The sequence below is a fragment of the Papio anubis genome, chromosome 10 (genome assembly GCF_008728515.1).
Source record: "Papio anubis isolate 15944 chromosome 10, Panubis1.0, whole genome shotgun sequence".
Taxonomy (NCBI): Eukaryota; Metazoa; Chordata; class Mammalia; order Primates; family Cercopithecidae; genus Papio; species Papio anubis.
Window position 1 is genome coordinate 85,650,439 of NC_044985.1, and position 27,605 is coordinate 85,678,043.

Here is a 27,605-nt window from a genome sequence, read left to right on the forward strand (position 1 = left end):
GTACCAAGAAAATGGAGAAAGTGTGAGTCATCCTACTCACGAGGGTTGCTTTATCATCCACATGATATTTTAACAATAATTCTAATAATGGCAATCACTAATATACATATATATTTTTGAGATGGAGTCTCGCTCTGTTGCCCAGGCTGGAATGCAGTGGCGTGATCTCGGCTCACTGTAACCTCCACCTCCCGGATTCAAATGATTCTCCTGCCTCAGCCTCCTGAGTAGCTCTACTAAAAAAAATACTAATATTTATATACAGAAACATAAAGTACTTTCAAAGATACATCTCATTTGATTCTTGCAATTATTCTACAACCTTTTACTGTTGAACTGAGACTCACAGTGTTCTTGCCAAGGCATCTTCTGAATCGAACACTCTTTCTTTTTATTTTATTTTACTTTTTGAGGTTGAGGTCTCACTAGATTGTCCAGGCTGGTCTTGAGCTCCCATGCTGAAGCAGTCCTCCCACTTCAGCCTCTTGAGTAGCTGGGACTATAGGGTTACACCACTGCACCCTGGCAATCTCATGCTCTTTCTTTCATGCCTTTCCTCCTAGCTCCTCTCTTTAATCCTTTGCCTTGTCTCCTCCTTAACACCTTATCCTCAGAGAAACATACATCCCCAAACCACAGACACACAGATGTGCACACACGTGCATGTGCATGCACACACATCTGCATGAACATACTCACACAAGTTCAAACATAGTTCAGAGCCTGGTTTAGGGGGGGAAAAAAAAAGACCAAGCTTCAAGACACTCGATTTTCATGCCAGTTCGATTTCTAATCAGTTAACTCTGGATTCTGTTATCTTGAAAAAGTCATGTATCCTCTCTGTGTCTATGTTTCTCCATTTTAAAAATTGAAGGTAATAAACTCTCCCCATTGTAGTTAAATGGAACTATAGTACAAGTATAAGAACCAAATAGGTAACTGGGCGTGCCGGCTCATGCCTGTAATCACAGCACTTTGGGAGACCAAGGCTGGAGGATCGATCGCTTCCCAGCCCAGTTGTTTAAGACCAGCCTGGATAGCACAGTGAGATGCTGTCTCTACATTTTTATTTTAAATTAGTCAGGTGTGATGGCTAATTAAACACTTCAGGAGGGCTGAAGTAGGCGGATCTCCTGAGCCTGAGAAATTGAGGCTGCAGTGAGTCTTGATGGTACCCCTGCAATCCAGCCTGGGTTATAGAGTGAGACCCCATCGGAAAGAAAGAAAGAGAGAAAGGGGGGGGGGGAGAGAGGGAAAGAGGAGAGGGAGAGGGGGAGAGGGGGAGAAGGGAAGAGAGAGGGAGAGGTGGGGGAGGGAGGGAGGAAAGAAGGAAGGAAGGAAGGAAGGAAGGAAGGAAGGAAGGAAGGAAGGAAGGAAGGAAGGAAGGAAGGAAGGAATCCAGATAGGTGCTCTCAAGTAAAGCCACAGAGCTGGGGAGGCTCTAAGGTTAATGGGGTGCGATAGTGAGCTCTCAGACACTCATCATCCTAGAACGGCAGTGTTATTTTCTCTGGATCATATTCCTGGAGACCTCCCAGTCATCTGGGGGCCACTGTTAGACATGTGATGACTTTACAGACACAGCCAACTCTCCAAAGGTAATGAAATATATGAATCTCTTTCAGTACCTTGGAAGAAAGGGTTTATATAAAAACACAAAGCCCTATTTTCAAAAATCCATAATTGATTTTTAAAAATTAAATGGTGTCCTAAGAGACTAAGCTAAGCTTTTAGATCTCCCAAAGAATTAAGAAAGGTTGCAGACATTTTTCTCCAGTGTAAGTCATTGATTTCTGATACCCGGCACAATTTCTAGAAATATCATCTGCTAGTCAAAACCCTCCTGAAACTGTCAGCTCACACTGCTCAGCACTGTCACTTCAAAGGACTCCGGCAGGCTCTGGCTTACTCAGCTCTTAATGATAGCTTCCTGATTATGTTTCACAGACAGAGTGAAACTTCTACCCATCAATTTTAAACTATATTTTATTATGGAATATTTAAAACATTCAAAAGTGTATATAACATATATGTAGATCAGTGGTTCTCAACCAGGGAGCAATTTTGCTCTGCAGGGGACATTTGGCAATGTCTGGAAACATTTTTTGTTTTCACAGCTGGGGGTAGGGGGGTGGGGGTAGCACTGGCATCTAGTGGGTAGAGACCAGGGATGCTGCTAAACATCCTACAGTGCAGAGGACAGGCCCCTGCAACAAAGATTTATCCAACCCAAAACGTCTGTAGTGTCAAGATTAAGAAAGCTGATGTAGATTAAGAAGTTTAATTTACTTTTAGAGACAGGGTCTCCCTTGGTTGCCCAGGCTGGAGTACAGAGGTGAGGTTGTCTCACAGCAGCCTCCAACTCCTGGGCTCAAGCCTCCTGAGTAGCTGGGAATACAGGTGTGTGCCACCACACCTGGCTAATTAAAAAAATGTAGAGAGAGAGAGTCTCACTTTGTTGCCCATGCTGGTCTCAAACTCCTGGCTTCAAGAGATCCTCCTGCCTTGGCTTCCCAAAGTGCTGGAATTACAGGTATAAGCCACCACACCCAACCAATTCAGAAGCTTAATAACATGAACTCCATAACCTGCTACCCAGTGTAACAACTAGAACATAATCCGTACTGTCCTATCAACTGTGTCCCTTTCCCATAACCTGCCCCTCCACTAGAAGGCCTTTACCTGATATTTTTTTTCCTTTTTTTGGGTCAGTATTCTCTTACATCTTTTTAAAATAATCCTTTTACATTTTAGGGATATTCTAAAGAATTTTTTTGTTTTACTTGATTTTGAGGTTTTATAAAAATGATGTTATATTGCTTTTAGTCTTCTGTAACTTGGTTTTGTTTCATCCAATATGTTACATGTTTCTAAGATTCATCCATGTTGATCTGTTTCGCTATACATTATTTTCTTTAGTGAATATTTCAGAGAGAGATATATATATATTTTATGTGTGAGATAGAGTCTTGCTCTGTTGCAGTGGCTTGATCTCGGCTCACTGCAACCTTCGCCTCCTGGGTTCAAGTGATTCTCATCCCTCAGCCTTGTGAGTAGCTGGGATTGCAGGTGTGCCCCACCACACCCAGATCATTTTTGTATTTTTAGTAGAGACGGGGTTTCACCATGTTGGCCAGGTTGGTCATGAACTCCTGACCTCAGGGGATCCACTCGTCTTGGCCTCCCAAAGTGTTAGGGTTACAGGTGTGAGCCACCGCACCTGGCCTATGTTGTCTTTTTGAACAAAGTTCTGAATTATAATATTACTGACCTTATCACTCTTTTCTTTTATGGGTAGCTCTTTTTGCTTCTTGTTTAAAAATTCCTTCCCTTCCTGAGGTCAGAATGATTTTGTCCAATACATTATTATTATTACTATTATTATTATTATTATTATTATTTTGAGATGGAGTCTTACTCTGTAGCCCAGGCTGGAGTGCAGTGGCGCCATCCGGTCTCACTGCAACCTCCACCTCCTGGGTTCAAGCATTCCCCCCACCTCAGCCTCCCAAGTAGCTAGGATTACAGACATGCACCACCATGCCTGACTACTTTTTTTGTATTTTTAGTAGGGACGAGGTTTCACTGTGTTGGCCAGGCTGGTCTTGAACTCCTGACCTCAAGTGATCCCCCTACCTTGGCTTCCCAAAGTGCTGGGATTACAGGTGTGAGCCACCACCCCCGGCCTGTCCAATACATTCTTTTAAAGATTGTAAAGTTTCTTCTTTCACTTTAAATCTTTAATACATTGAAATTGACTTGTATTTGCTAAACAGTTGTTTCACACTAATTTCTTCAGTGATGTGCCATGCCAAATCTCCTTTATATCAAGTTTTCATAAATACATAGGTCTGTTTCTGGGCTCTCTGTTCTGCCAATTTGTCTGTTTTTGTACCAGTGCCACAATATTAATGTCTATAACTTTGCAATAATACTTGATATTTTGTAGGCCAAGTCTCCCAGCCTATTTCATCTTCTTCAAAAGTGTTTTGGCTATATTTCTCTTCTGATTTTTCATATAAATTTTAGATTTAATGTTTCAAGTTTCATGAAAAATGCTCCTGGGATTTTCATTGGAATTGCATAGTAATTATAGAACAATTCGTATATAATTTACTTCTTTATAATACAGTATTGTCCTCCAATTTTTTAACATGGCATATTGCTCCACCTGTTTAAGTTATTTTTAAATGACTTTTAATGAAGTTTTATATCCTTCTCTTGAAGGTCTGACATATCTGAAACAAAGGTTCTTGTAAGTCTATTTCATTGTTTATTGTTTCTTTTTGTTCTTGCATATGGTATCTTTTTTCCTATGTGTGTTCATTGGTTTTTGACAGTGATATGCTGATTTGCCTTGGAATTTTATTTGTGAGATTTCATTGAGGACCTGAATGAAGTGCGTTCCCTCAGAGAGGATTTGCATTTAATGATGCCAGATATAGCATATATTTTAAATGAAATTTATTATTATATTTTACATAAATGTTGGTCTACTACCCAGACCCTGATTTCTTAATAACATTTTCTGTTAAAAAGAACTTGGATTCTTTGAATAAATGACTGATTCTAAAGCTGGGGCAGATAATGTACAAGATGAGCCTGGAGCATCTTGTTGGGCCAGAAAATTTCCTTACAAAGTAATCAAAAAATGATAGGAATATGTCAAAAGGACATGGGAAGCAACTTGAAGAGGCTTTTGCTGGTTAAATCTGGGACAATTTGAGCATCAAAGTAAATAATGAGAGTAATGGATTATAATCCGTTGAATAAAATAAGATAGCTAGCTTCCTGGCTAGTTAGATAAGAAGGGAAGCTCACTGGATGCAGTGGCTCACACCTGTAATCCCAGCACTTTGGGAGGCCGAGGTGGGTGGATTCCTTGAGGCCAGGAGTTCAAGACCACTCTGGCCAACATGGTAAAACACGATCCCTACTAAAAATACAAAAAAGTAGCTGGGCCTGGTGGTGCACGCCTGCAGTCCCAGCTTCTCAGGAGATTGCAGTGAGCTGAGATCGCGCCAGTGTACTACAGCCTGCCTGGGCAACAGAGTGACAGCCTAAGCTTCTCCTGACAGAATAATGTCAACTAATAACTGGATTGAATATGACAGTTAGAAAATCACTATTTTATAACCAGTATAGTAGTATTTGGTGGAAACAAGAATAATTAATGCTAAAGTAGAGGGGGAAAGTTTGATGAGGAATAAGATATTTACATAGTCTCAAAGTACCTTTCACAAATTACTTGTTAATCACAAAGGGAAAAAATGGTAACTTTACAGTAGAGAAATTTGGCAGACAATATCTTGCCCAAGTGATTAAAGTTAATATAATGAATAATGGGACTGACTGGCATCATGTGTCTCCTCATATGATGCACTGAGAAGGATATAATATCATTTATGTGGTATTTCTGTTGGGGGGAAGCATAATCTGACTCTAATCATGAGGATACATCAGATAAACCTAGTTTAAGGGATATTCTACAAAGTAACTGGCCTGTACTTATTAGAAGTGTTAAGATTTTAAAAGATAAAGACTGAGGAACTGTTCCAGATTAAAGGAGACTCCAGAAACATGCCAACTAAATGTAATGCATGGTCCTAGATTGGATCTTGAGGGAGATGGTGCTCTAAAGAATACTGTAGAAACAATAGGTGAAATTTCAATAGGGACTGTGGATTAGATAGGGGTATTGGATGAATGTTAAATTTCCTGATTTTGATAATTGTACTGTTGTTATGTAAGAGGATACGTTGATTCTCAGAAAATACCAACATAATTATTTAGGGATGAAGAGTCATGATATCTACAATTTACCCCCTAATGCTTCAGAAAAGATATAGACAGATACATAGATAGATAGATAGATAAAATAATGAAACAAAAGTGACAAAATATTGGCAATGACTGAACCTGTTTGGAGGATATACGAGAGTTCTTTATACTGCTGCAACTTTTCTATAAGTCTGAAATTATTTCAAGATTAAGAGTTGCCTCCAAATTGCGAAATCGTGTTTCATCACAGATAGTGTGAGACGCACTAGCCTAACATATGATCAGAATTTGTAATTTCATAGCACACAGAATGTGTGTTTGAGAAGAATGTGTGTGTCCGCCCAATTGTTGAGTGCTATTTTTTGTTTGTTTGTTTTGTTTTGTTTTGTTTTTGAGACAGAGTCTCACTCTGTCTCCAAGGCTGGAATGCAGTGGCTCTATCTCGGCTCACTGCAACCTCCACCTCCTGGGTTCAAGCGATTCTCTTGCCTTAACCTCCCGAATAGCTGAGATTACAGGTGCACACCATCACGCCCAGCTAATTTTGTATTTTTAGTAGAGATGGGGTTTTGCCATGTTGGCCAGGCTGGTCTCGAACGTTAGACGTCAGGTGATCCACCTGCATTGGTCTCCCAAAGTGCTGGGATTACAGGCGTGAGCCACTGTTTTTACATATGTTCAAAAATTCAAGATTGCTGTTTGTGTTATCCAAATCTTCTTTATATTATTTTCGTCTTTTTAACCTACCAACGAAAGGTGTGTTGAAATCATTCACTATATTATTGATTTTTCAGAATTCTATCCACTTTTGCTTTATGTGCTTCGAAGATATTTTCATTAAGTGTGAGTAAATTTAAGACTGCTCATTATTCCTTTGTGCACTTTAGTTACCACTTTCAGAATAATTTTCCTTTCTCCTGAAATACATCTTTTAGAGTTTTTTTGTGTGTGTATGTAGGCCTGCTGGTGGCAAATTCTCTGTTTTTGTTTTCAGAAGATAAACCCTAATTATTGAAAGGTAGTTTTGTTGGGGATGTGATTCTAGATTGACAGTTGTTTCTCTCAGAACTTTGAAGATGTCATTCGTCGTCTTTGTCTTCCTTTGTTGCTGTCGAGGAGTTTGCTTTTAGCCTTATTACCTTCCTTTTGCAAGTGATCTCATTTTCTCTGGATGTTTTAAAGACTTTTTTCTTTGCCTTTGTAATTAGGCAGTTTTCTCTAGGAGGTGTCTAGTGTGGATTTCTTTTTACTTACCCTGCTTGGTATATCTTGTGCTTCTTCCATTTATGAATTCATGTCTTTCATCAGCCATTTTCTGTTTGAATATTGACTCTATTCTATTCTCTGTCTGTAGAGCTCCAGTGAAAGACTATTAGATCATATTCTTCTGTTATCCATTTCTCTTCTCTCCTTTATATTTTCCATTTCCTTAACTTTCTGTGATGCATTCTGGGTAATTTCTTCAGCTCATCTACCAGTTCTTTAAGTCTCTCTTAAACCATGTATTATGTTGGCGCAAAAGTAATTGTGGTTTTTGCCATTGAAAGTAATGGCAAAACCATAATTACTTTGGCACCAACCTATATCTCTTACCTTTTTACCACATATACAAAAATGTATGTTATTCCATGGATAAGTGTTTCATGAATTTAACCATGAGCAACAATGACACTTACAATATAAAAATGCAATTATAAGTTAAAATTATTATTACTCTTATTGATTTCATTTGATTGTTGTTTGCCTGGTAAAACTAAAAATGTAATGTAGAAATAGAACAATATGCATCTTCCATTGAGCTCACTATATTTGTTTACCCTCAAAGTAATTGCTAGACCTTGGGTGTTTACACTGAGATCCCTCTCCTCTCATTTTTTTCTCTTTCTTTTCAGAGTGATAAGAGGGGAAGTGAGAAGGGAGAAGATTTCCAGTTGGTAAAGAATGAAAAAGAAAGAAAAATAATCCTATTCTGCTAGGCCATGCAACCCCATAGGGTCCAAAGTGAATGCCTTTGTAGGAGGTAGATGATACTTGGTGAGCATTAGTACCTTTGTCTTAAAGAAACCAATTATAACCCGTAGTGCAGAGCCTCTCCTTCACAATGAGGCCTGGTGGCAGCAGTGTCAGTAGGGGGCCAGAGCAAATAAACGGGGGCTCTTGTTAATTATGGAAAACTTGCAACTAGGACATATTGGTTATTCCCAGTGCTCCCAACCAACATTCTCTCATCTTCCGACATCTTTTCTTCTCTCTCTTTCTGCTACCTTTTCAGACCTTAAAAGATTCCATTAGGGACTTTAGTGAGAAAAACACAATATTTTAGGATTATTAAATGGTGTGGTTTTTAGTTTTTTTGTATTGTGTTAAAATATACATAAAATTTACCATTCATCACCATTTTCAAGTGTACAATTCAGTGGCATTCAGTACATTCACATTGTTGTTGTAACCATCACCACTGTCCGTCTCCAGAACTTTTCATCATCCCAAACTCAAACCCTGCACATATTAAACGATAATTTCCCATTACCGCCTCTCCTCAGCCCCTGGTAACCATTATTCTACTTTCTATCTTTACGAATTTGACTATTCTTGGTACCTCATATAAGTGGAATCGTATAATACTTCTTCTGTGTCCAGCTTGTTTTGCTTAGCATAACGTTTTCAAGGTTCATCCATGTCATAGTACACTGAGTTTTCAAGAAGCATTTATTTCAGTACACAAGGTCGTCTATTCAGTATCAGTTTCAGGCAGCTGCTGGTTTTAGGACTAGAGAAAGTTGTCTCCGCCTAACAGATTCTTTACTGTCAAATTTCTTGCTGCAAACTTCCAAATATAAAAAGAGTGGTCTAGAGAAAAGCAAGTGAGAATGTCATGTCACTGCCATATATTACGTTATTCTGAATTAACTTCAACAGTAAAAAATGAAATACTGATTCATTTCTCCCGACAACATTTTGATATGCTCCTTGCACCTCCAAAAAGCCTAAAACTCCTGAGATGGTTTTTTCCTCCAGGGATTGCCTAAGGAATCTGAGGAATCTTTCCCCCTCTTATGGAAGAATTTGTTCATGCTCAGAATAGAGAAAAAGTAGAAGGAGAACCAGAAAGAGGAGAAAACATGTAAGCAGTTTCCTCTAACTTGACTGAAGAACCACAGTTGGAACCATAAAATGATCCAGCGCTTCTCTCCCTTCTGGAAGGGTTTAATGTTTGATGTCACCAGGTCTTTTCTCCCTTGCATATGCATTTCCCCTTCATCTACACGGGCTGCCCCAGGGGTATCTCCACAGAGCAGAAATCCTCGGAGAAGCTTAAAGATATGTAGGGTAAGAGGAGCCCCAGGAATGAAGATTTAAGAACAAAATAGAAAAATAAAAGGAAGTGGAAGCTAGTTCCCTATCTGGACTTGAATGTTCAGAATATTTAAAATGTTTGCTTTAACAATAGTCTGTGGTGGGCAAAATAGATGATAGCCACATGACTTGTATTCTTAAGGGCCAAGAAGCAAATTAAAAAAAAAAAAACAACACAGTTCTGAACAGAAATGAAAAAAATAAGATAAATTGCATAGTTTTGTTTGTCTGTATGTTTGTTTGTTTGTTTGAGATGGAGTCTGGCTCTGTCACCCAGGCTGGAGTGCAGTGATGCGATCTAGGCTCACTGCAAACTCCGGCTCCCCAGTTCAAGCAATTCTCCTGCCTCAGCCTCTTGAGTAGCTGGGATTACAGGGACACACCACCATGCCAGGCTAATTTTTGTATTTTTAGTAGAGACGGGGTTTCGCCATGTTGGCCAGGCTGGTCTTGAACTCCTGACCTCATGATCCACCCGCCTTGGCCTCCCAAAGTGCTGGGATTACAATGCTTACACCTAGAACAGATCTGTCACCTTTCAAACTTACAGTGTGGACTTACTTTGTTTTCAATGCATTGATATTTATGGCACCTATGGATAGTCCATGTACTGAAATAAAATTGATTTAGGAATTTTGTAAGTGTTCTAAAGGCATGCACAAGTGCATACATACACACACACTATATATATAGTGTGTGTGCATGTGTGTGTGTATAAATGAGTAACCTTAGACTTAGATTTGTTAGATAAGGAAGGTTTCAACCTTCCCCAAAATGCAAATGGAGAATTTCAAGTATATAAACCAAATATTGGCATTATATCTCTGGAACACAAACATCTCATGTTACTTTATGGTACTTACATAATGGCCTGAGTGCTGTAGTTTTTGCCAATATATTTTACATAATTTTGTATACAATTTTAGTGGTATAGAAGGTAAATGACACGACATAAGGAATTGTGTAACAAAATGACTTCTTGGTTCCCTACAGCTGTAAGTATGAAAACACATCGGCCAGGCACGGTGGCTCATGCCTGTAATCTCAGCCCTTTGGGAGGCCGAGGCGGGTGGATCACAAGGTCAGGAGATCAAGACCATCCTGGCTACATGGTGAAACCCCGTCTCTACTAAAAATACAAAAAAATTAGCCAGGCATGGTGGTGGGCGCCTGTAGTCCCAGCTACTCGGGAGGCTGAGGCAGGAGAATGGCGTGAACCCGGGAGAAAGAGCTTTCAGTGAGCCCAGATCGCTCCACTTCACTCCAGCCTGGGCAACAGAGCGAGACTTCGTCTCAAAAAAACAAAACAAAAAAAACACACCATGAAAAGGCAACAAGCTTCTTCCAGGCAATGGAAGGCTTTTTGGGGGAGAAAAGAAAGTGAATTACAGGTTTAAACCTAGGAATGTCATTTTTTGAACCTTGTTTAAAATGTTTTCAATCCTTCTAGTGGTTTGTGAGCTCCTGGGGTTTCTGGGAGGTGTTTGGTAACTGGATAGAGGGTTAGTTCATGCCTTTAAAAGCCAATACATTTCCATTTCTATTTCATAACCAAGTAATACGCCAATTATGTATGTATTTTATATACACAGACACGTATTTATTTTTACTTCAAAACAAAATGGTGTGAGGCCTTTCAAGAAAGTGCAAGTGGAGAAGTCACAGGGGGCAGGGTGGAGACCATTTGGTGGCGCCCACCAACTAGGTTTCTCCATTGGCTTATCTCTTAGTGGATCATTGCTAGCAACCAGCGTGTTTTTAAGCATTTGACAGTTTTCCATCACTTTTATTCGCCTTCATATATTGTTTCATTTATACCCTTAATATCTCTTGTTTTAAAGACAGGAGACAAAAAGAACATGGATATTTAAACACAAGTTAATGAGGAACTTTAAAATAACAATAATTCTACAAATTTACCTCAAGATACTCTACCAGATTCATAAGTTAAATTTATCTGATCAAAATTCTTGTATCACATGTCAAGATGTTTCTTATACAGCAAAAATCAGTAGAAAAGAAAAAATAGGCCAGGTGCATGGTGGTTCACACCTGTAATCCCAGTACTTTGGGAAGCCAAGGCAGGAGGATTGCTTGAGGCTTGGAGTTCAAGACCAGCCTGGGCAACATAGTGAGATCCCGTCTCTATAAAAAATATTAGAAAATAAAAAAGAAAAAGAATAAAATGGGGCTTTTTAAAAATTGGCAATAAGGCTGGGTATGGTGGCTCATGCCTGTAATCCCAACACTTTGGAAGGCTGAGGCAGGTGGATCAATTGAGGCCAAGAGTTTGAGACCAGCCTGGCCAACATGGTGAAACCCTGTCTCTACTAAAAATACAAAAATTATCCAGGCATGGTGGTGCATGCCTGTAATCCCAGTTACTCGGGAGGCTGAGGCAGGAGAATTGCTTGAACCTGGGAGGTGGAGGTTGCAGTGAGCTGAAATTGCACCACTGCACTCCAGCCTGAGTGACCCTGTCTCAAAAAAAAAAAAAAAAAAAGGCAATAAAAACAACCTGTTGCTTCATGGAGGACAAACCTGCTTGCAAAGCTCACTCTGATATCATTTTTTAAGCAAAACTCTAAGAACAAGCCAGTCAGTTAAGTTAAAACCAAATATTAGATTATGAAAAGAGTTTTTGTCTATTTTTACAGGATAAGATACAAATAAATTTCACTCTTTCTTTTAATATGTACTCTGTTCCCAAACCAGAAACAAAGCAGTTTTTAAACTTGATTGTCAATAAATCTACTTTCTCCTACACAATCAATGAAAAGTAATCTAAACAGTGTATGTCAGGCCGTGTGCAGTGGCTCACATTTATAATCCTAGCTTTATGGGAGGCCTAGGCAGGTAGATTGCTTGAGCCCAGAATTTCAAGACCAGCCTGGCCAAGATGGTGAAATCCCGTTTCTACTAAAAATACAAAAATTAGCCAGGCATGGTGGCAGCTGCCTGTAATCCCAGCTACTTGGTAGGCTAAGGCAGGAGAATCGCTTGAACCTGGGAGGCGGAGGTTAAAATGAGCTGAGATTGCATCACTGCACTCCAGCTTGGGCGAGAGAGCAAGATTCCACCAAAAAAAAAAAAAATTGCAGAATCGGTGTCAGCAACTTGGAAGAAAACTCTGCAAACAAAAGTCCTCTTTTTTTTTTTTTTTTTTTTTAAACTCCTAGGAACCAAATTGTTGTGGAGAAGGAGCAAATCAGACATGTTTAGCAACATTCTTTAAGCAGGAGTCAGAAGTAAGCTAACACTACATAACTGCTAGGCCAGCTTAGGAGCCCAGGACTGATGACTCTCAGTTGTTTTATGGATTATTTTAAGAAATGCTGCATCATCAAATTCTTAATATAGAGGATGATACATAGATAAGTGTAGACATCAAAGACTCTGAGTCAAATGCTGAATGTGGAAAAGTTTTAGGAATACCTAAACCAATTTATTTTGCTTAATGTTTCTCTTTTTCATGTACAAGTATGCAATATGAGAAAATAATCTACATTTAATTAAATTTATAACAGCCCTTTAGTAAGTATAAAATGAACATTCCTATCACATCATAGTTTAACTTGCATTTTTTTTTTCTTAATGGCAAAAATCCAATGATGCTTCTTACAATGATAGCATCTTAGACTCAATGAAAAGTGGGGATGAAATGAAATTTGGGGGTGCAGTACCTTCCCCTCTTCTCCTAAAACAGATAATGAGCTTGAATGATCTATAATGTTTGCTAACTCTACTGCTTTCCTAACTGCTTCTCGTGGTGTTCCATTTTAATAAAAAGCTGTGGGCTGTTCTTATTTTTGTTTGACATGGGGACTTTTTTTTGGCCCAAGACTTTTAATATCATGTGGTCCCTATTTAACTCTCCCTAAAATATTTATCGGGAGGAGAAATTCTAGTAGTTCAGTTTCGCTTGTATGATTTCTTTCAAAGTGTCAATTTACTCTTGTTTCCTTTGCTAGGGGTGCAGGCTGCATCTTTATTGAAATGTTCCAGGGTCAACCTTTGTTTCCTGGGGTTTCCAACATCCTTGAACAGCTGGAGAAAATCTGGGAGGTAAGAAAAGAATTCTTGTAAAGAAAATGAAATATCTGCATTTTAAGTTTTGAACCAAATTTGCCTTACAGACAAATGAAGCAGTCCATCTGCTTTGAGATATTAAGCCATATGTTAAGATTGTAGAAACTGTAGCATTTGCCACAGCTATAAGCACTCTGGGAATGTGTGGTCAGGAAACTCCCTGTTGCCCCATAGCAGCCCATGAATCCAGCTCACTGAATGACATTCAGGTCTCCTGCTACCCATCATTATTATTGTCTTAACCTCCCCAGGGCAATTTCTGCCATTACTACTCAGACACACCCCTACTTTGCTACCTCCAGTTCTAATGCTACCATATATTTGGCCCTGGATCTTTGTCAACTGAAAATAAGACAGAGAATTTTCAACTGGGTACAGTGGCTCATGCCTGTAATCCCAGCACTTTGGGATTGCTTTGAGCCCAGGAGTTCGAGACCAGCCTGGGCAACATGGCAAAACCCCGTCTCTACAAAAACATACAGAAATGAGTGGGCTGTGTGGCGCACACCTTAGTCCCAGCTACTCAGGAGGCTGAGATGGAAGGATTGCTTGAGCCCAGGGAGGTCGAGGCTGCTGTTAGCTATGACAATGCCACTGCACTCCAGGCTGGGCAACCAAAAAAAAGACACAGAATTTTCATAGAACCCTGATAGAACAGAGGCTTTCCATCTTAGTGTGAGAGAAGTGTACCATTTATCATGCTTATCCACAACCAAGTTCCTAAAGTGTCAAGGTGCCTTTGTGTGTGTATGTGGCTCCATTTTTTCATTCATTATTTATCCCTACCTCATTTGCCTACGATATGCTTTGTTTTTATGGCCCTTATATAGTACTACAGTCATACTATAGTCATCTGTATATTTCCTTTTTTGGTCATATTTTTATTGTGGTAAAATATATAAAACATGAAATTTACCATCTTGACCCTCCTTAAGTGTACAGCTTATCGGCATTAAGTACATTCGTATAGTTGCGCCACCATCACCACCATCCATTTCCAGAACTTCTCTATCATCCCTAACGGAAGCTCTGGACCCACTGAACAATAACTGCCCATCTTCCATCCCCTAGCCCCTAGTAACCTTTAATCTACTTTCTGTCTCCCTGAATTTGCCTCTTCTAGGTACCTCATATAAGTGGAATCATACAAATTTGTCTTTTTGTATCTGACTTATGTCACTTAGCATATTTTTAAGGTTCATCCATGTTGTAGAAAGTGTCAAGGTGCTTTAAATCGGCAGGGTGCAGGGGGGTACTTTATTACTTGCTATCCTGGATCCCGCTCTTTGTCTTCTGGCTAAAATAAAATGTACTTTGTGAAATTAAGACATTTTATAGAGGTTAATTACTGACATTAAATTTTCTTCTAGAAACATGGGGGCTATTATGAAGGAACATGGGAAAAACTGGGAAGCATTCACAACTAAAAAAAAAAAAAAAAAAAAAAAAAAATCCCAGCCAAAAGACTTTTTCTAAAAACGTCCTTGCAAGGCAGAGAAATCCTTTCTTCACATTGTGAAGAAAGGTGCTATAACATCATCTAAGCTGGAGACAGCCTACTGTAATAGCTCTGAAGTCGGCAATAGCTCTGAAGTCAGAAGACCTGGGTTTGAATTCTAGCCATTTTCTAGCTAAATGAACAAAAGCAAGTTATGTAGTCCCTCTGAACTTTCATTTCCTTGTCTGTAAAATGGGAACAGTGATAAGGACTTTCTAATTCTTGCTTTGAGAATTCCATGAGAACAAATGCATAACAAGCTCCATGCACCATAAATGCTCAATAGATGTTTGCTTTCCTCCTGTCTCATATAAATTGTTGTACGATGTTTCAGTAACCTAACTGCTAGCAAATATTACCTGAAATTTAACCTGATTGTTCTCTTCTTTCACTTAGCAGTATTACTTCTTGTCCACAATAGAGGAAGCACAATTGCAGTTCTGATACTGCAATGACCTTTTATACATTTGCAGAGTTTTTCCTGGTCATTTAATCAGGAAACAACACTTAGTGGTTATTCACCATATATAAGGTAACTCTATAAGACTCTACAAGGTCTTGTAAGAAGCTGTAAGCCAAGAGGGGAAAAAAACAGAATAAGAAAAACACATGATCTGTATTTTCAAGTGTTGTTCAGTCTAGGTAGAGCAATGGTGAAGTATAAGTAAATATATGTGAAACAAACATAAGCTATGTATATATGTAAAAGGATCTATCTAAAGATAGTTAATATAAATTGTAATACTGAAATAAGATGTGCTATTAGGATATTTGAAGAGTAGTTTATTTGAAAAAAATGTAAGTATATCCTTATGTGCTATTAGTATTTGAAGAGTTGTATATAAACTGATTTCTTTTTTCTTTTTTCTTTTTGTTTTTTTGAGACAGAGTCTCACTCTGTCACCCAGGCTGGAATGCAGTGGTGTGATCTCGGCTCACTGCAAGCTCCACTTCCCAGGTTCAAGCGATTCTCCTGCCTCAGCCTCCTGAGTAGCTGGGATTACAGGCACATGCCACCACGTCAGGCTAATTTTTGTATTTTTAGTAGAGACAGGATTTCACCATGTTGGTCAGGATGGTCTCAAACTCCTGACCTCATGATCCGCCTGCCTTGGCCTCCCAAAGTGCTGGGATCATAGGCGTGAGCCACCGTGCCTGGTCTTGTAAACTGATTTTTAAAGTACAATATACAGTTAGGCACAGTCATGTGTGCCTGTAGTCCCTACTGCTTGGGAGGCTGGCAGGAGGATCGTTTGATCCCAGGAGTGTGGGCAACGTAGTGAGACCCCCATCTCTAATAATAATAAATATAAATTTAAAATAACCCTTTAAAATATGACATACTATCTTTGAATGATGATACAATTTAAAAAGCAATCATTTTATGATTCTTTAGTGTATAGTTAGCACAGCACTTAGAAAAATCATAGAATAAAGTGAGCAAGATGCTTCTCAAGGCCTGATCACTCTTTAGGACTCACAATGGGCTAGGTACTATGCTGGAAAGAGAAAAAATAATAATTTTCTAACCTGCTTGAGACATAGTGGTATAAATGATAACGCAGCTGCTAAACATGATGACTTTCTCACTTTGTCCACAGAGCAAGAAACTACAGATGCAATAACAAAATTGCATTCAATGAACATGGGACTGTAGATAACAAACTAACTTCATTTCTTTGTATATATGCCCTGTATTGGGATTGCTGGATCATATGGTAGTTCCATTTTTAATATTTTGAGGAACTTCCATACCATCTTCCATAATGGCTATGCTATTTACATGCCCACCATCAGTGTGCAAATGTTCCCTTTCCTCCGCATTCTTGCCAACACCTCTTTCATCTTTTTGATAATAGTTGTGAGGCGATATCTCACCATGGTCCTAGTCTTCATTTGTCTAATGACTAATGATATTGAGCATTTTTTCATATACCTCTTGACCATTTGTAGTTCTTCTTTTGAGAAATGTGTATTGAGGTTTTTAGTCCATTCCTGCTACCATAACAAAATCCCTTAGACTGGCCATTTTATAAAGAACAGAAATTGACCGGGTGTGGTGGCTCATGCCTGTAATCCCAGCACTTTGGGAGGCCAAGGCAGGTGGATCACCTGAGGTCAGGAGTTCAAAACCAGCCTGGCCAATATGGTGAAACCCCATCTCTACTAAAAATACAAAAACTAGCCGAATGTGGTGGTGGACGCCTGTAGTCCCAGCTACTTGGGAGGCTGAGACAGGAGAATTGCTTGAACCCAGGAGGTGGAGGTTGCAGTGAGCCAAAATCATGCCACTGCACTCCAGCCTGGGCAACAGAGTGAGACTTCGTGTCAAAAAAAAAAAAAGGAACAGAAATTTATTTCTCACTGTTCTAGAGGTTGGAAAGTCCAAGATCAAGGCACTATATGCTCTTGTCCAGTGAGAGATTTGGCTTCCAAGTTAGTGCCTTGTGGCTGCATCCTCCAGAGAGGACAAATGCTGTGTCCTTACGTGGTGGAAAGGCAGAAGAGCAAACGGGCCTGGCTATTTCTCTCTAGCTCCTTTATAAGGGCATTCATCTCCGTCCTTGTGTCCTAATCACCCGCTGAAGGCCCCACCTCTTAATACTGTTGCATTGAGGATAAAGTTTCAACATGAATTATGAAGAGAACACAAACATTTAAACCATAACAAGTGCTTTGCCCACTGTTTTTTTTTTTTTTGTTTTTTTTGTTTTTTTTGTTTTTTTTGTTTTGGAGATCAAGTCTCACTCTGTTGCCTAGGCTAGAATGCAGTGGCTTGCTCCCAGCTCACTGCAACCTCCGCCTCCCGGGTTCAAGCAATTCTCCTGCCTCAGCTTCCCGAGTAGCTGGGATTACAGGTGTGCACCACCACACCTGGCTAATTTTGTGTATTTTGTAGAGACGGGGTTTCACTATGTTAGCCAGGCTGATCTCGAACCCTCAACTTCTGGTGATCCGCCTGCCTCAGCCTCCCAAAGTGCTGGGTTTGCAGGCGTGAGCCACCGCGCCCAGCCCTTTGCCCACTTTTTAATGGGGTTGTCTTCTTGCTACTGAGTTCCTTGTATTTTTTTATATTAACCCCTTATCAAATGTATGGCTTGCAAATATTTTCTCCCATCGTAGGTTATCTCTTCACTCTATTGATTGTTTCCTTTGCTGTGAAGACACTTTTTAGTTTTATTTATTCCCATTTGTCTATTTTCACATTTGTTGCCTATAAGCAGGTTAGAAAATTATACAGATTATAAATAGTTCCTGAATTTGTGTTTTACTAAACATGGCCTACACAGATGAAAATAGGAAAGCTACTTCAGAATCTGTGATATTTGATGTCAGAAGTGCATCTCTGAAAGCAATGGGTCCATTCTAAATCTCTTAACCTCTAACCACAATTTGTTCTCCATTTATCCTGAGATCTCATTCTTAGGAATAAAAACACATTGAGAAGTCCTGAATCTTTGTTTTACTATTTTTCTGAAATGCCTGTAGTGTATGTGTTTACATCTAAATAATAGCTGTCACCACTTTCTGATCAATTTTAAAAACTGATTTTAAATAAGTGTTTTTCATAAATAATCCTGGATTTAGTTCTAAAATCAGAATAAACTATGCAAACTTTAAATCCATTAATCAAAATGCTTTTAGTTTCCTTTCCAACAAAGGCAGATAAACAGCCCCTTCAGACCACTGTGGTTTGAAACATAGCACTCACTGGCTGCCTTTTAAGGGCCTTCAGGGAGGGAGTAAAACAACAATTTTTGGTTTTCAGTTTCCCAGACAGTGAAGGAGAGATTTAGTAATTTTCTCAAGTGAAAAAGAATTCAATAACTTTCAAATAGAAACTGAGGTCAAATTTCCAAATAAAGTACATTGAATTTTTGTTTAAACTTTTAAAATCTCAAGCTTAAAGCTTTGAACGTAAGATTTAAAAAAAAATTTTGGTATCCATTTTGTTGGCTTTAGTTAAATATCATACAAAGTAACGAACCATCTGGTAACTGTCACCTTAGAGAAAACATGATAGTGGTTGTTATGTATTTCTTCTATTGTTTTCTCTTCATTATATTTGCTTTCTTTTCATTGCACTTTGCCAGCCAACAGAGGATGTATGGGTACATGTGATTCACACCCCCTTGTTTACACATGCATCTGTGCAAATACATAAGGTGGTAGGTTCAAAAAGAAGAATTAGCTTCCTGTCCCCTGGCCCTCTCCCACAAAAGAAGAATTAGTCCAGTTGGTTTTTCAAAATGGATTCCAGGATTCTTAGTGTTCCCTCGGGCTCAGGGTGGTTGATAGGAAAAGCCTGTAATCCTCTCAGTTGCTTTTTAGTTTGTTTAGGGAATGGATCAAAGAAGGAAGATTTTACTGGGTGGCATGATTTTTTTATTATATGAGGGAAAATAGCACTTCAGTGTCTTTTGTTTAAAGACAAGCTTAACAGATGCCAAAAAGTACACCTCTCAGCCAGAGTCCTAGTCAACAAGCTGATAGATATTAAGATTCTGGATTCTTCATTGATTATATTCAGTCATTGTTGGGCAATTGACTCCCTGCCGTAATAATTGGGCCAGTATCTATAACCAGCATTTTACGGATGGATTCGCTAGACTCTTTCTGTAAGAGATGTTTCTAAAAAGAGTTATAGTGAGATATGCTTCTAAGAAAAGTTATACTATAGTAGTGTAATGAAAGCTACTAGTGTTTTATTAGTATTTCACAAAAACAATGTTACTCTAGCTACCATATATGACTGCCTATGGGCTTTTATGATTATTCTAAAAAAATACTAAGGTATTGCCTACTGGGGAACTCATGGTGATAGCTCCATCCAAAGTCTGAGCTGTTTGGGCTTTGTACTCCAAAAGACTTTATTTTCATACATCTTTACTAAAAACTAAGGCTTTAAATTGGTAATTCAAGGCTGGGCACGGTGGCTCACACCTGAAATCCCAGCACTTTGGGAGGCCGAGGCGGGCGGATCACAAGGTCAAGAGATCGAGACCATCCTGTCTAACACAGTGAAATTCCGTCTCTACTAAAAATACAAAAAAAAAAAAAAAAAAAAAAAAAAAGGCCGGGCACAGTGGCTCAAGCCTGTAATCCCAGCACTTTGGGAGGCCGAGGCGGGCGGATCACGAGGTCAGGAGATCAAGACCATCCTGGCTAACATGGTGAAACCCCATCTCTACTAAAACTACAAAAAAATTAGCCGGGTGTGGTGGCGGGCACCTGCAGTCCCAGCTGCTCCAGAGGCTGAGGCAGGAGAATGGCGTGAACTTGGGAGGCGGAGCTTGCAGTGAGCCGAGATCGCTCCACTGCACTCCAGCCTGGGTGACAGAGCAAGACTCCATCTCAAAACAAAAACAAAATCGGTAATTCAAAGCATAGGTCAGCTCTTTTTCAAGTGATGTTGTTCCCATGACAATCCATTAGTGAAAAACCAAATACCATATTCCAAGCTGCTAGTCACAGAGAAAACAAGCAGATGAGATGAATGTGATAGAAAGGACTAGAGTTAGTTTTGGGGTCATCTGTAGCCAACATTCCATTGTGTGAAGGTCAGTAATCTGAATCCTTTTTAATTTGAGCACATTGGGGAACAGCTGAATACCCATACTGAGGCATAATTTAGGCTGTAAAGTGTCTCCTGTCAATGTACATATTGTCATCTGATGTAAGGCAAAGAGACAGTCACTCCTGCTTCTTTATATCCCTAGCTCCCAACATGGTGTCTTGATGCATGATGATCATGCAGTAAATCTTTAGTGATGAGAACATGACTTTAAGCAAGGCTGTGTGATCTGCCTCAGAACAAGTGAGTCAGTAAGAATGCAGGCCCAGGACCATAGGAATGTATTACAGTTTTGCCCAAGAAACCACAAACGTTGGAAACACTCAGAGTTCTTTCTTGTATACATCAGCTAGTGTCATGCAATGGGACATATATCTGACTCTTCCCTGTTCTTCCCTTATCTGTTCTGCATGTCTCCATACCTCTTCCATCCACCTCTTCTCCCCACCTCACCTGTCTTTTTCTTTGTTTGGCTTTATATAGGTGCTGGGAGTTCCTACAGAGGACACTTGGCCGGGAGTCTCCAAGCTACCTAACTACAATCCAGGTAACATTGATCTGAGCTTCCGAATACTCTGAGAATTAGTAATGTAAGGAGAGCACTGGCCACACTAACAGGGCGTTCTTCTTGTATTGTGAACTCAGCAGCAAAGATGGGTGTAGAGGAATTTCTACATTCATATATTCCCTGACTAATCTTTGTATGAGGAAGACACTGAAATAGTAATTGAGGTTAGACCAGTTCCCCAGCTCTGTAAAACAAGTAGCAAGCTGAATATAATTTGAAGTGACTATTACTGTGGATTCCACATCCATTGTCAAATACCCAATGGCTCAAAAGAACAACTCAAAAGATGGGCTCACTTTTGGGCCCCCTGATTGTCATAAGTTTATGGATTAAATTGTTAAATCTCATAAGTACAAAAAGAAAGCTAATGCAACAGAACAGAGGTAGAGGCTCGCTAGGCCTAGGACATGCCAAGTAAGCTGTCTCTAGGTTATACTAAGAGTTCATTCATTGCCTGTAAACCTGACACTTGGTCATTTTCTCTCACATTTGGTCTTTCAAGACTGGCTTCTGGGATGGATTTAGAAGTGCTAGAAGTGTTATCCATGGGGAAATTCTTTGAGAAGTTGTTGCAAGGCCACATCAGAGGGATCAGATTAAGCAGTAGTCACTTCAAGGATGTTGAGACAGAAGGGAGGAGACAGGCACTGAACTACAGGATGAAGGATCATATTAGAAGCTGAAGAAGCAAATAAAGACCATGCCAAAGCTGAGCTCTCACTGGCAGGGTTAAAGGGGAGGTAGAAAGGTACAGATAAGGACAAGGTTAGGGTGGATGTGCTCCAAGCCAGATTTTCTAGTCTATAATTGTTCCAATACTAAAAACGAAATCTTCCCAAATTGTTGTCCTTACTAACTTTTTTTTTTTTTTTTTTTCTTTTGAGATGGAGTTTTGCTCTTATCGCCCAGGCTGGAGTGCAGTGGCACGATCTCAGCTCACTGCAACCTCCGCCTCCTGGGTTCAAGCAATTCTCCTGCCTCAGCCTCCCCGAGTAGCTGGGACTACAGGCACCCACCACCATGCCCAGCTAATTTTTTGTATTTTTAGTAGAGATGAGGTTTCACCATGTTGGCCATGCTGGTCTCGAACTCCTGACCTCAGGTGATCCACTTGCTTCAGCCTCCCAAAGTGCTGGGATTACAGGCATGAGCCACTGCACCTGGCCTGCTGTCCTTACTAACTTTGGTATGAGATTATCCTGGAAGGGTTTCATAAGAGCAAGAAATTTTAGATAGAGTTAAAATGTGATTAAAGAGGAAAATAAAAGACATAGGGAGCCGAGGACTTTTTTTTTCTTCTTTTCTTCAGCATCCAATACTTTTGCTTACGGCTATCCATAGGGATCAGGCATCTTGAACCACCAGGATTATGGAAGCTCTACAGCAAGCTGAAGACTAACTGTAAAGTCCTTTCTGCTGCTGTGTGAATGGTTATATCCATTACTAAAGGCCTTAAAATCATTTGCAAATGGTTTATGATTTCTATTTTTCTAGAGTTTAACACCCGAGAAAAATGCCATTCTCTGGTCACAGGGCTTGGAATAGTGCCTATTTCCATTGGTCTGAGATAGAGAAAAAAGAACAAGTTTCTTGTGGAGCCATGGTGCAGTCTGCAAATTGCTCCTATCTCCAGTTGCCATGGTTTCCAGGAGAACTTGGCTCTCATCTTTTCCTGCCCTGCCTGTACTTCTCCCTGTCCACTCTGTTCTCTATTTTCCCTCAGCTTCCTAACTGAGGATGCCAGCAGAAGTTCAGAGTCACAGATGGATTGTAGGAAACAATTTGGATGATGCCAACACAAAGCTACTGTGGTGGGCATATGCTGCTCCCCCAAACTTCAGACATTTGGGTTTCAGGTTGGTTCAGGCAATCAACAGTGATCCTTAATACAAAATGTCTTGGTGAGAGCAATAATCATAGAAACTTGGCCAAAGTGCTTCCCTGCCAGATTGTGTGCTTAATAAGATAACTGGGTTCCAATAAAACAGAGAAAATATGTTGTATTTTTAAAAATTTCCTGTTGTTTCAAAACAATGTGCAGGTTTTCTATATAAGAAGAAAAGTCTCCAGGCCCAACATCCATAGGGCGCATCATCCATTGTTTTTCTTTTAAGTTTTCAATTTAATTCGAATAGGTCAAACATTTTCAGGCACCTACTATCTGTCAGTTGCTGTGCCATGTGCTGGGGCTACATAGATGGAGAGGGTCCATTCTTGAATCTCTAGTGTTTGAGTTTGGATTCATTCATCCACACTCTTTCACCAGTTCTCCTTGTTACTGGGGTGCTCATTTGTGAGCCCTGCTTCCATAGCTTGAGGAGTTTGTGGCTGTGGGCCAGGCTGAGCTTATGGAGCAAAGGGAATTGGAACCTTAGCCATAGCCAAAATGTCTAAACCTGGATTTGGAAATCTTAGAAGTCCAGCCTATCTTGAGCCATGGGGTCAGTACTATCGATAACTCAATCCCAAGGACTGTGTTTTAAAAGGGTCTTCAACATCTGCATTTCAGGAACATCCCCTTACATGAGTCAATAAGTTCCTTTTGAGCCACCCCCTACCCATCCCCATCCCTGAGCTGCTGTGGCTTCTACACACTTGAATGTCAATGATTAAGGGCAACAGAAGACAAGCTGGGAGCCAGGAAAGTGTCACAGATGAGCACTGTGTCAGCAGCATTCTGGATGAGCTTCCCATTCCTCTCCTTTTCATTCTAAGTAGTCCTAGGAGCCCCCAAACTTTGAATCAGCCAGTACAATTTTGAGGGAGTCCAATTGTCCGAAACTTGGGAGAACCATCCAGTGTCCATCTACACCCATGCCACCATTTCTAGGCCTTATCTGGACACCTCTAGGAGGACAGCAAAGTTTCCATTTGTACAGCTTTTAAAAAGTCACCTGGTGCTGACCCAGCCGGACAGATTTCTCTGACAGTTAACTGTTTTCTTGGAGCTTTGATGAGCAGGGTTGTAAGTTTTCTAGCCATCAATTCAGATTCTAGAGCCTGATTAAACCTGGGCAAGGTAAGAGGGTTGTGTGATTTTGGAAACTTACTTTCCTTTCCTTCCCTCCTTCCCTCCCTCCTTCCTTCCTTCCTTCCTTCCTTCCTTCCTTCCTTCCTTCCTTCCTTCCTTCCTTCCTTCCTTCCTCCCTTCCCTTCCCTTCCCTTCCTCCCTCCATTCCTCCATCCATTCCTTCTCTCTCTTTCCCTCCCTCCTTTCCTTCCTTCTCTCTCTCACTCCCTCCCTCCCTTCCTTTCTTCCTTCCTTTCTTTCTGTCTCCCCCACTCCCCGTTTTAAGCAAGCTGGCTGAGAACTCTGTGTCCTCCACTTCAAAGGGCCAGTTGTCTTATTTTGATGTGGGCAGATTGAAAAGTAGGCTTTGAAAAGTAGGCACTTTTTTTGTTTAATCTTTTCTCCTGGGATAGCTTTCAGAGCAATATATCCAAGTGTCAGTGAGGGGGTTCTGACGAGCACGGATTCCCAGACTCTCAGCAGGATCATTCTCTAACAGAAATATAAAAGTGAAATATTAAAAACCCTGGAACGTGAACTCCATCTGCAGAGTACCCAGTATCTTGCCTGCTTGCACCATGGGAAAAAAAAAATCTTGAAAAAAGAGGGAGGAGAAAAAAAGTGTTTTGAGTTAGAGGTTTACAGGTTTAGTAGAGCATAGTAACATCCCCTCAAAGAAGTGGGTGTTGCTCTGTGACCCCCCAAAACGCTCCTCCTTTGACTCAGCCGCCAGAACACTCACCCTCCTCCAGCAGTACACCCCCTTTTCACATGCTAACTGAGGGGCCCGTGATTGGCTGAACAATAAACTGGTCACACTTGCTAAAGGGCTGCCGTCTTTCACACAATTAACCAAGACACATTAATCAAGCTGGCTGGACGGGGCTGCGCGGGCCTCCTGCAGTGGGGGAGGGGAGAGTTTGGTGAGCCTTAATAATACTCCACAGGAAGCAATAGTAAAGAACCGCAAGCTGGAGGAGATTCTGCTCTCAGAAAGTTGGAAGAGTTTAAAGCCCCAGTGGATGCCGTAGCTAGAATGGACAGGAGTTGTGGCGCTGAAGATCCCAGAAACTTAGAGCAAATTGAATGCTGGTCTTAGCTAAAATCTGCTAGTAGAAGACAGTACTGTGCATTCAAATGGCGACCCCCTAGAGACATTTTTACAAAGTTCCTTTAGCCTTCTTAGCTCTCCCTACCACTCCCACGAAAATGCACTCAGGAGCCACTTCCCTATGGAGACACAAGCACTGAGCAGTGGCTATGCCAAACCATACAGTGTAGGTTTCACTATGAGAACCAATAGAAATGAAGAATATACAAGAAGCATTCTGAATGAGATTTCCATTCCTTCCCAGTTAATTCAAAGTAGTCATAAGCACCCCTAAACTTTCAATTCAACCAGTACAATTTGAGGGAGCCCAGCTGGGAGCCCAGTCGAGGGTTCTCTCAATTTAGAACCAATTAAGAGAAAGTAGTAACTGGAAAGGTATTGGTCCTAAACTAAGTATCTGAAGGGTATTAAAAATAGTTAATTTTGAGAGAGAAAAAGTTAGCATTTGTATTTTTAATAATATTTTCTGATTTTTCTTTTTCAAATTCCCTTTAAATAGATGTTCCAATGGCAATGCAGAGCTGATAAGATCATACCTTAGAGACCAGTTTGCTACAGAATCGTGTAGGGCTTTTAAGAGAATCAACTAAATATTTAGACATTTCTCAACTAAAGTAAACGGAGGCCTTACTCCTCTGGAGGTTGTCCAGTCACCATCTCATTAGATGCAAAGATCCTGCGATAAAGAGAAACTTTTTTTCCTGCCTACATGATTGCAGCCCAGTTGTGGTTTTTAATGTGTCATTGATTGTTTCATCCAACTCCTTTTGCTCCACTGAAAGGGTCTGTCATAGCTCTGTTTGCTTCCTTAAACACGGTTTTTGAAAGCGCTCACGCTGTGTGAGCTCAAATCCTAGCATTAATGTACTGCTGGGTTCATTTCACCACACTCAAAAGCGCTGAGTTTAAATCCCTCTCAATTCCATTTGAGGCACCAGAAGACTTTATCCTTCTCCACTAATGGTTCCAAGTTTACATCTAGATACTGGGGGTCAAGGACAGGAGAGGATTTAGAAATAACAGTGCATGACATTAGTCAATGCATTTGCCAAATTGGCAATTAGTTCCTGATGTGCGTGCAAAGCATTTTATTCCTGTCTCTTTGATGCTTGTTCCCATAGAGAAAGGAATAGAGTCCACAGAGGCCTTCAAACTTTTAAAGAAATATCTGCTGAAAATCATGCCTGATTTGTGACATGAGCTCAGCCGCAGGGAAGCATCCGGGATTATCCTGGTTCTTTTAGTCCCAGGAAAGAACACTGCACGTGGGAAGTTTTTCCACTAGAAGAACGTAATGAAAATCAAAAGGCAGGAAAGCGGTACTAAAAGCCCTGCAGGGACCAGAATCAGATGTACCATAAGCGACAGGCCAAGGGACGCCCCGTTGTTTTTCAGTATGCTTGCTTTATCAACTTCTGACCACCAGGTGGAAGCAAGAAACAGCATGGATGGCATACTGACATCCGACAGCATTGTACTGCAGCAATGCAGCCTTGTTCTCGGAATGTCTTATTTTGACCTTAAATCCAGTGTGAGAGCTTCACTGCACCTGAAACCACTATGGGACAGACGATGATTAAAATTATCCTTGTCCCCACTGGGATGATAAAGAGCTATTCTGCTTTGGGCTCAAAGGGTTCTAAGCAAGTCTCTGTGTTTGCTGTGAACACAAGCTAAGGTCTGCATCTGGGTCGGCATCAGCTTGGTTGCATGAACTGTTAGCCAAGGGCGTTATTCAGTGGGTTGAACTGAGGGGAAAGATATTGATAAGAGAGGCTTTAACTGTGGGCATCAATTCATATGGAACTGTAGGTCCAAGCTCCCCCTTTTACTATCTGGGGTAACTTGACGAAGTTACTTATTTCCTAGTTCCCTAATCTGCAAAATGGGAGAAATCCTATCATTGTAAAAGTGTTTCCTGTGTGCCAGACACAGAACGTACACAATTGCTAATCCCTATTACTGCCTGCCAAGATCAATGCTGGATGGAGTAGCCCAATTCTACAGATGAGCAAACAGAGGCTTTCTCCTAGGCTCACACAGAGGCGTTTACTTATTGGAAATGGGTGAAATCTGCATCCAAACCTTGTTCTCCTTTCATTAATCATATTGTATCCCTCTGTCTCATTTTGCAGGATGAGTCTGAGAAATGATTTGAATTGCATCTGTTATAGTGCCTAACTTTTAGTAGGTGCTCAATGAAAGTTAGTTCCTATTCGGTTTTGGGTTTTGGTTTTTCTGTTTGTTTGTTTTTTGTTTTTTGAGATGAAGTCTCGCTTGTCACCCAGGCTGGAATGCAGTGGCATGATCTCAGCTCACTGTAACCTCCGCCTCCCAGGTTCAAGCAGTTCTCCTGCTTCAGCCTCCCGAGTAGGTGGGAATACAGGCGCACACCACCAAACCCAGCTATTTTTTGTATTTTTAGTAGAGACAGGGTTTCACCATGTTGGCCAGGCTGGTTTCGAACTCCTGACCTCAAGTGATCTGCCTGCCTCAGTCTCCCAAAGTGCTGGGATTACAGGTGTGAGCCACCGCCCCCATTCAGTTTTGTACACAGTGTGGAAGTTCAGCTGCTCAGTGACTTGCCAGTGGTTCAGACCCAGTGACAGGTGTGTG

General features: G+C 40.5%; 1 protein-coding gene across 1 annotated transcript in view; it reads left to right on the top strand.

Moving 5' to 3' along the window:
- The window catches only part of CDK15 (cyclin dependent kinase 15), a 94,600-nt gene that overhangs the window by 37,182 nt on the left and 29,813 nt on the right, over positions 1-27,605 (top strand). Inside the window, exons 9-10 of the mRNA XM_031651450.1 lie at positions 13,110-13,203; positions 20,784-20,847. Of these exons, the coding sequence (XP_031507310.1) occupies positions 13,110-13,203; positions 20,784-20,847 (158 nt within the window). The remainder of the gene's footprint in view (positions 1-13,109; positions 13,204-20,783; positions 20,848-27,605) is intronic.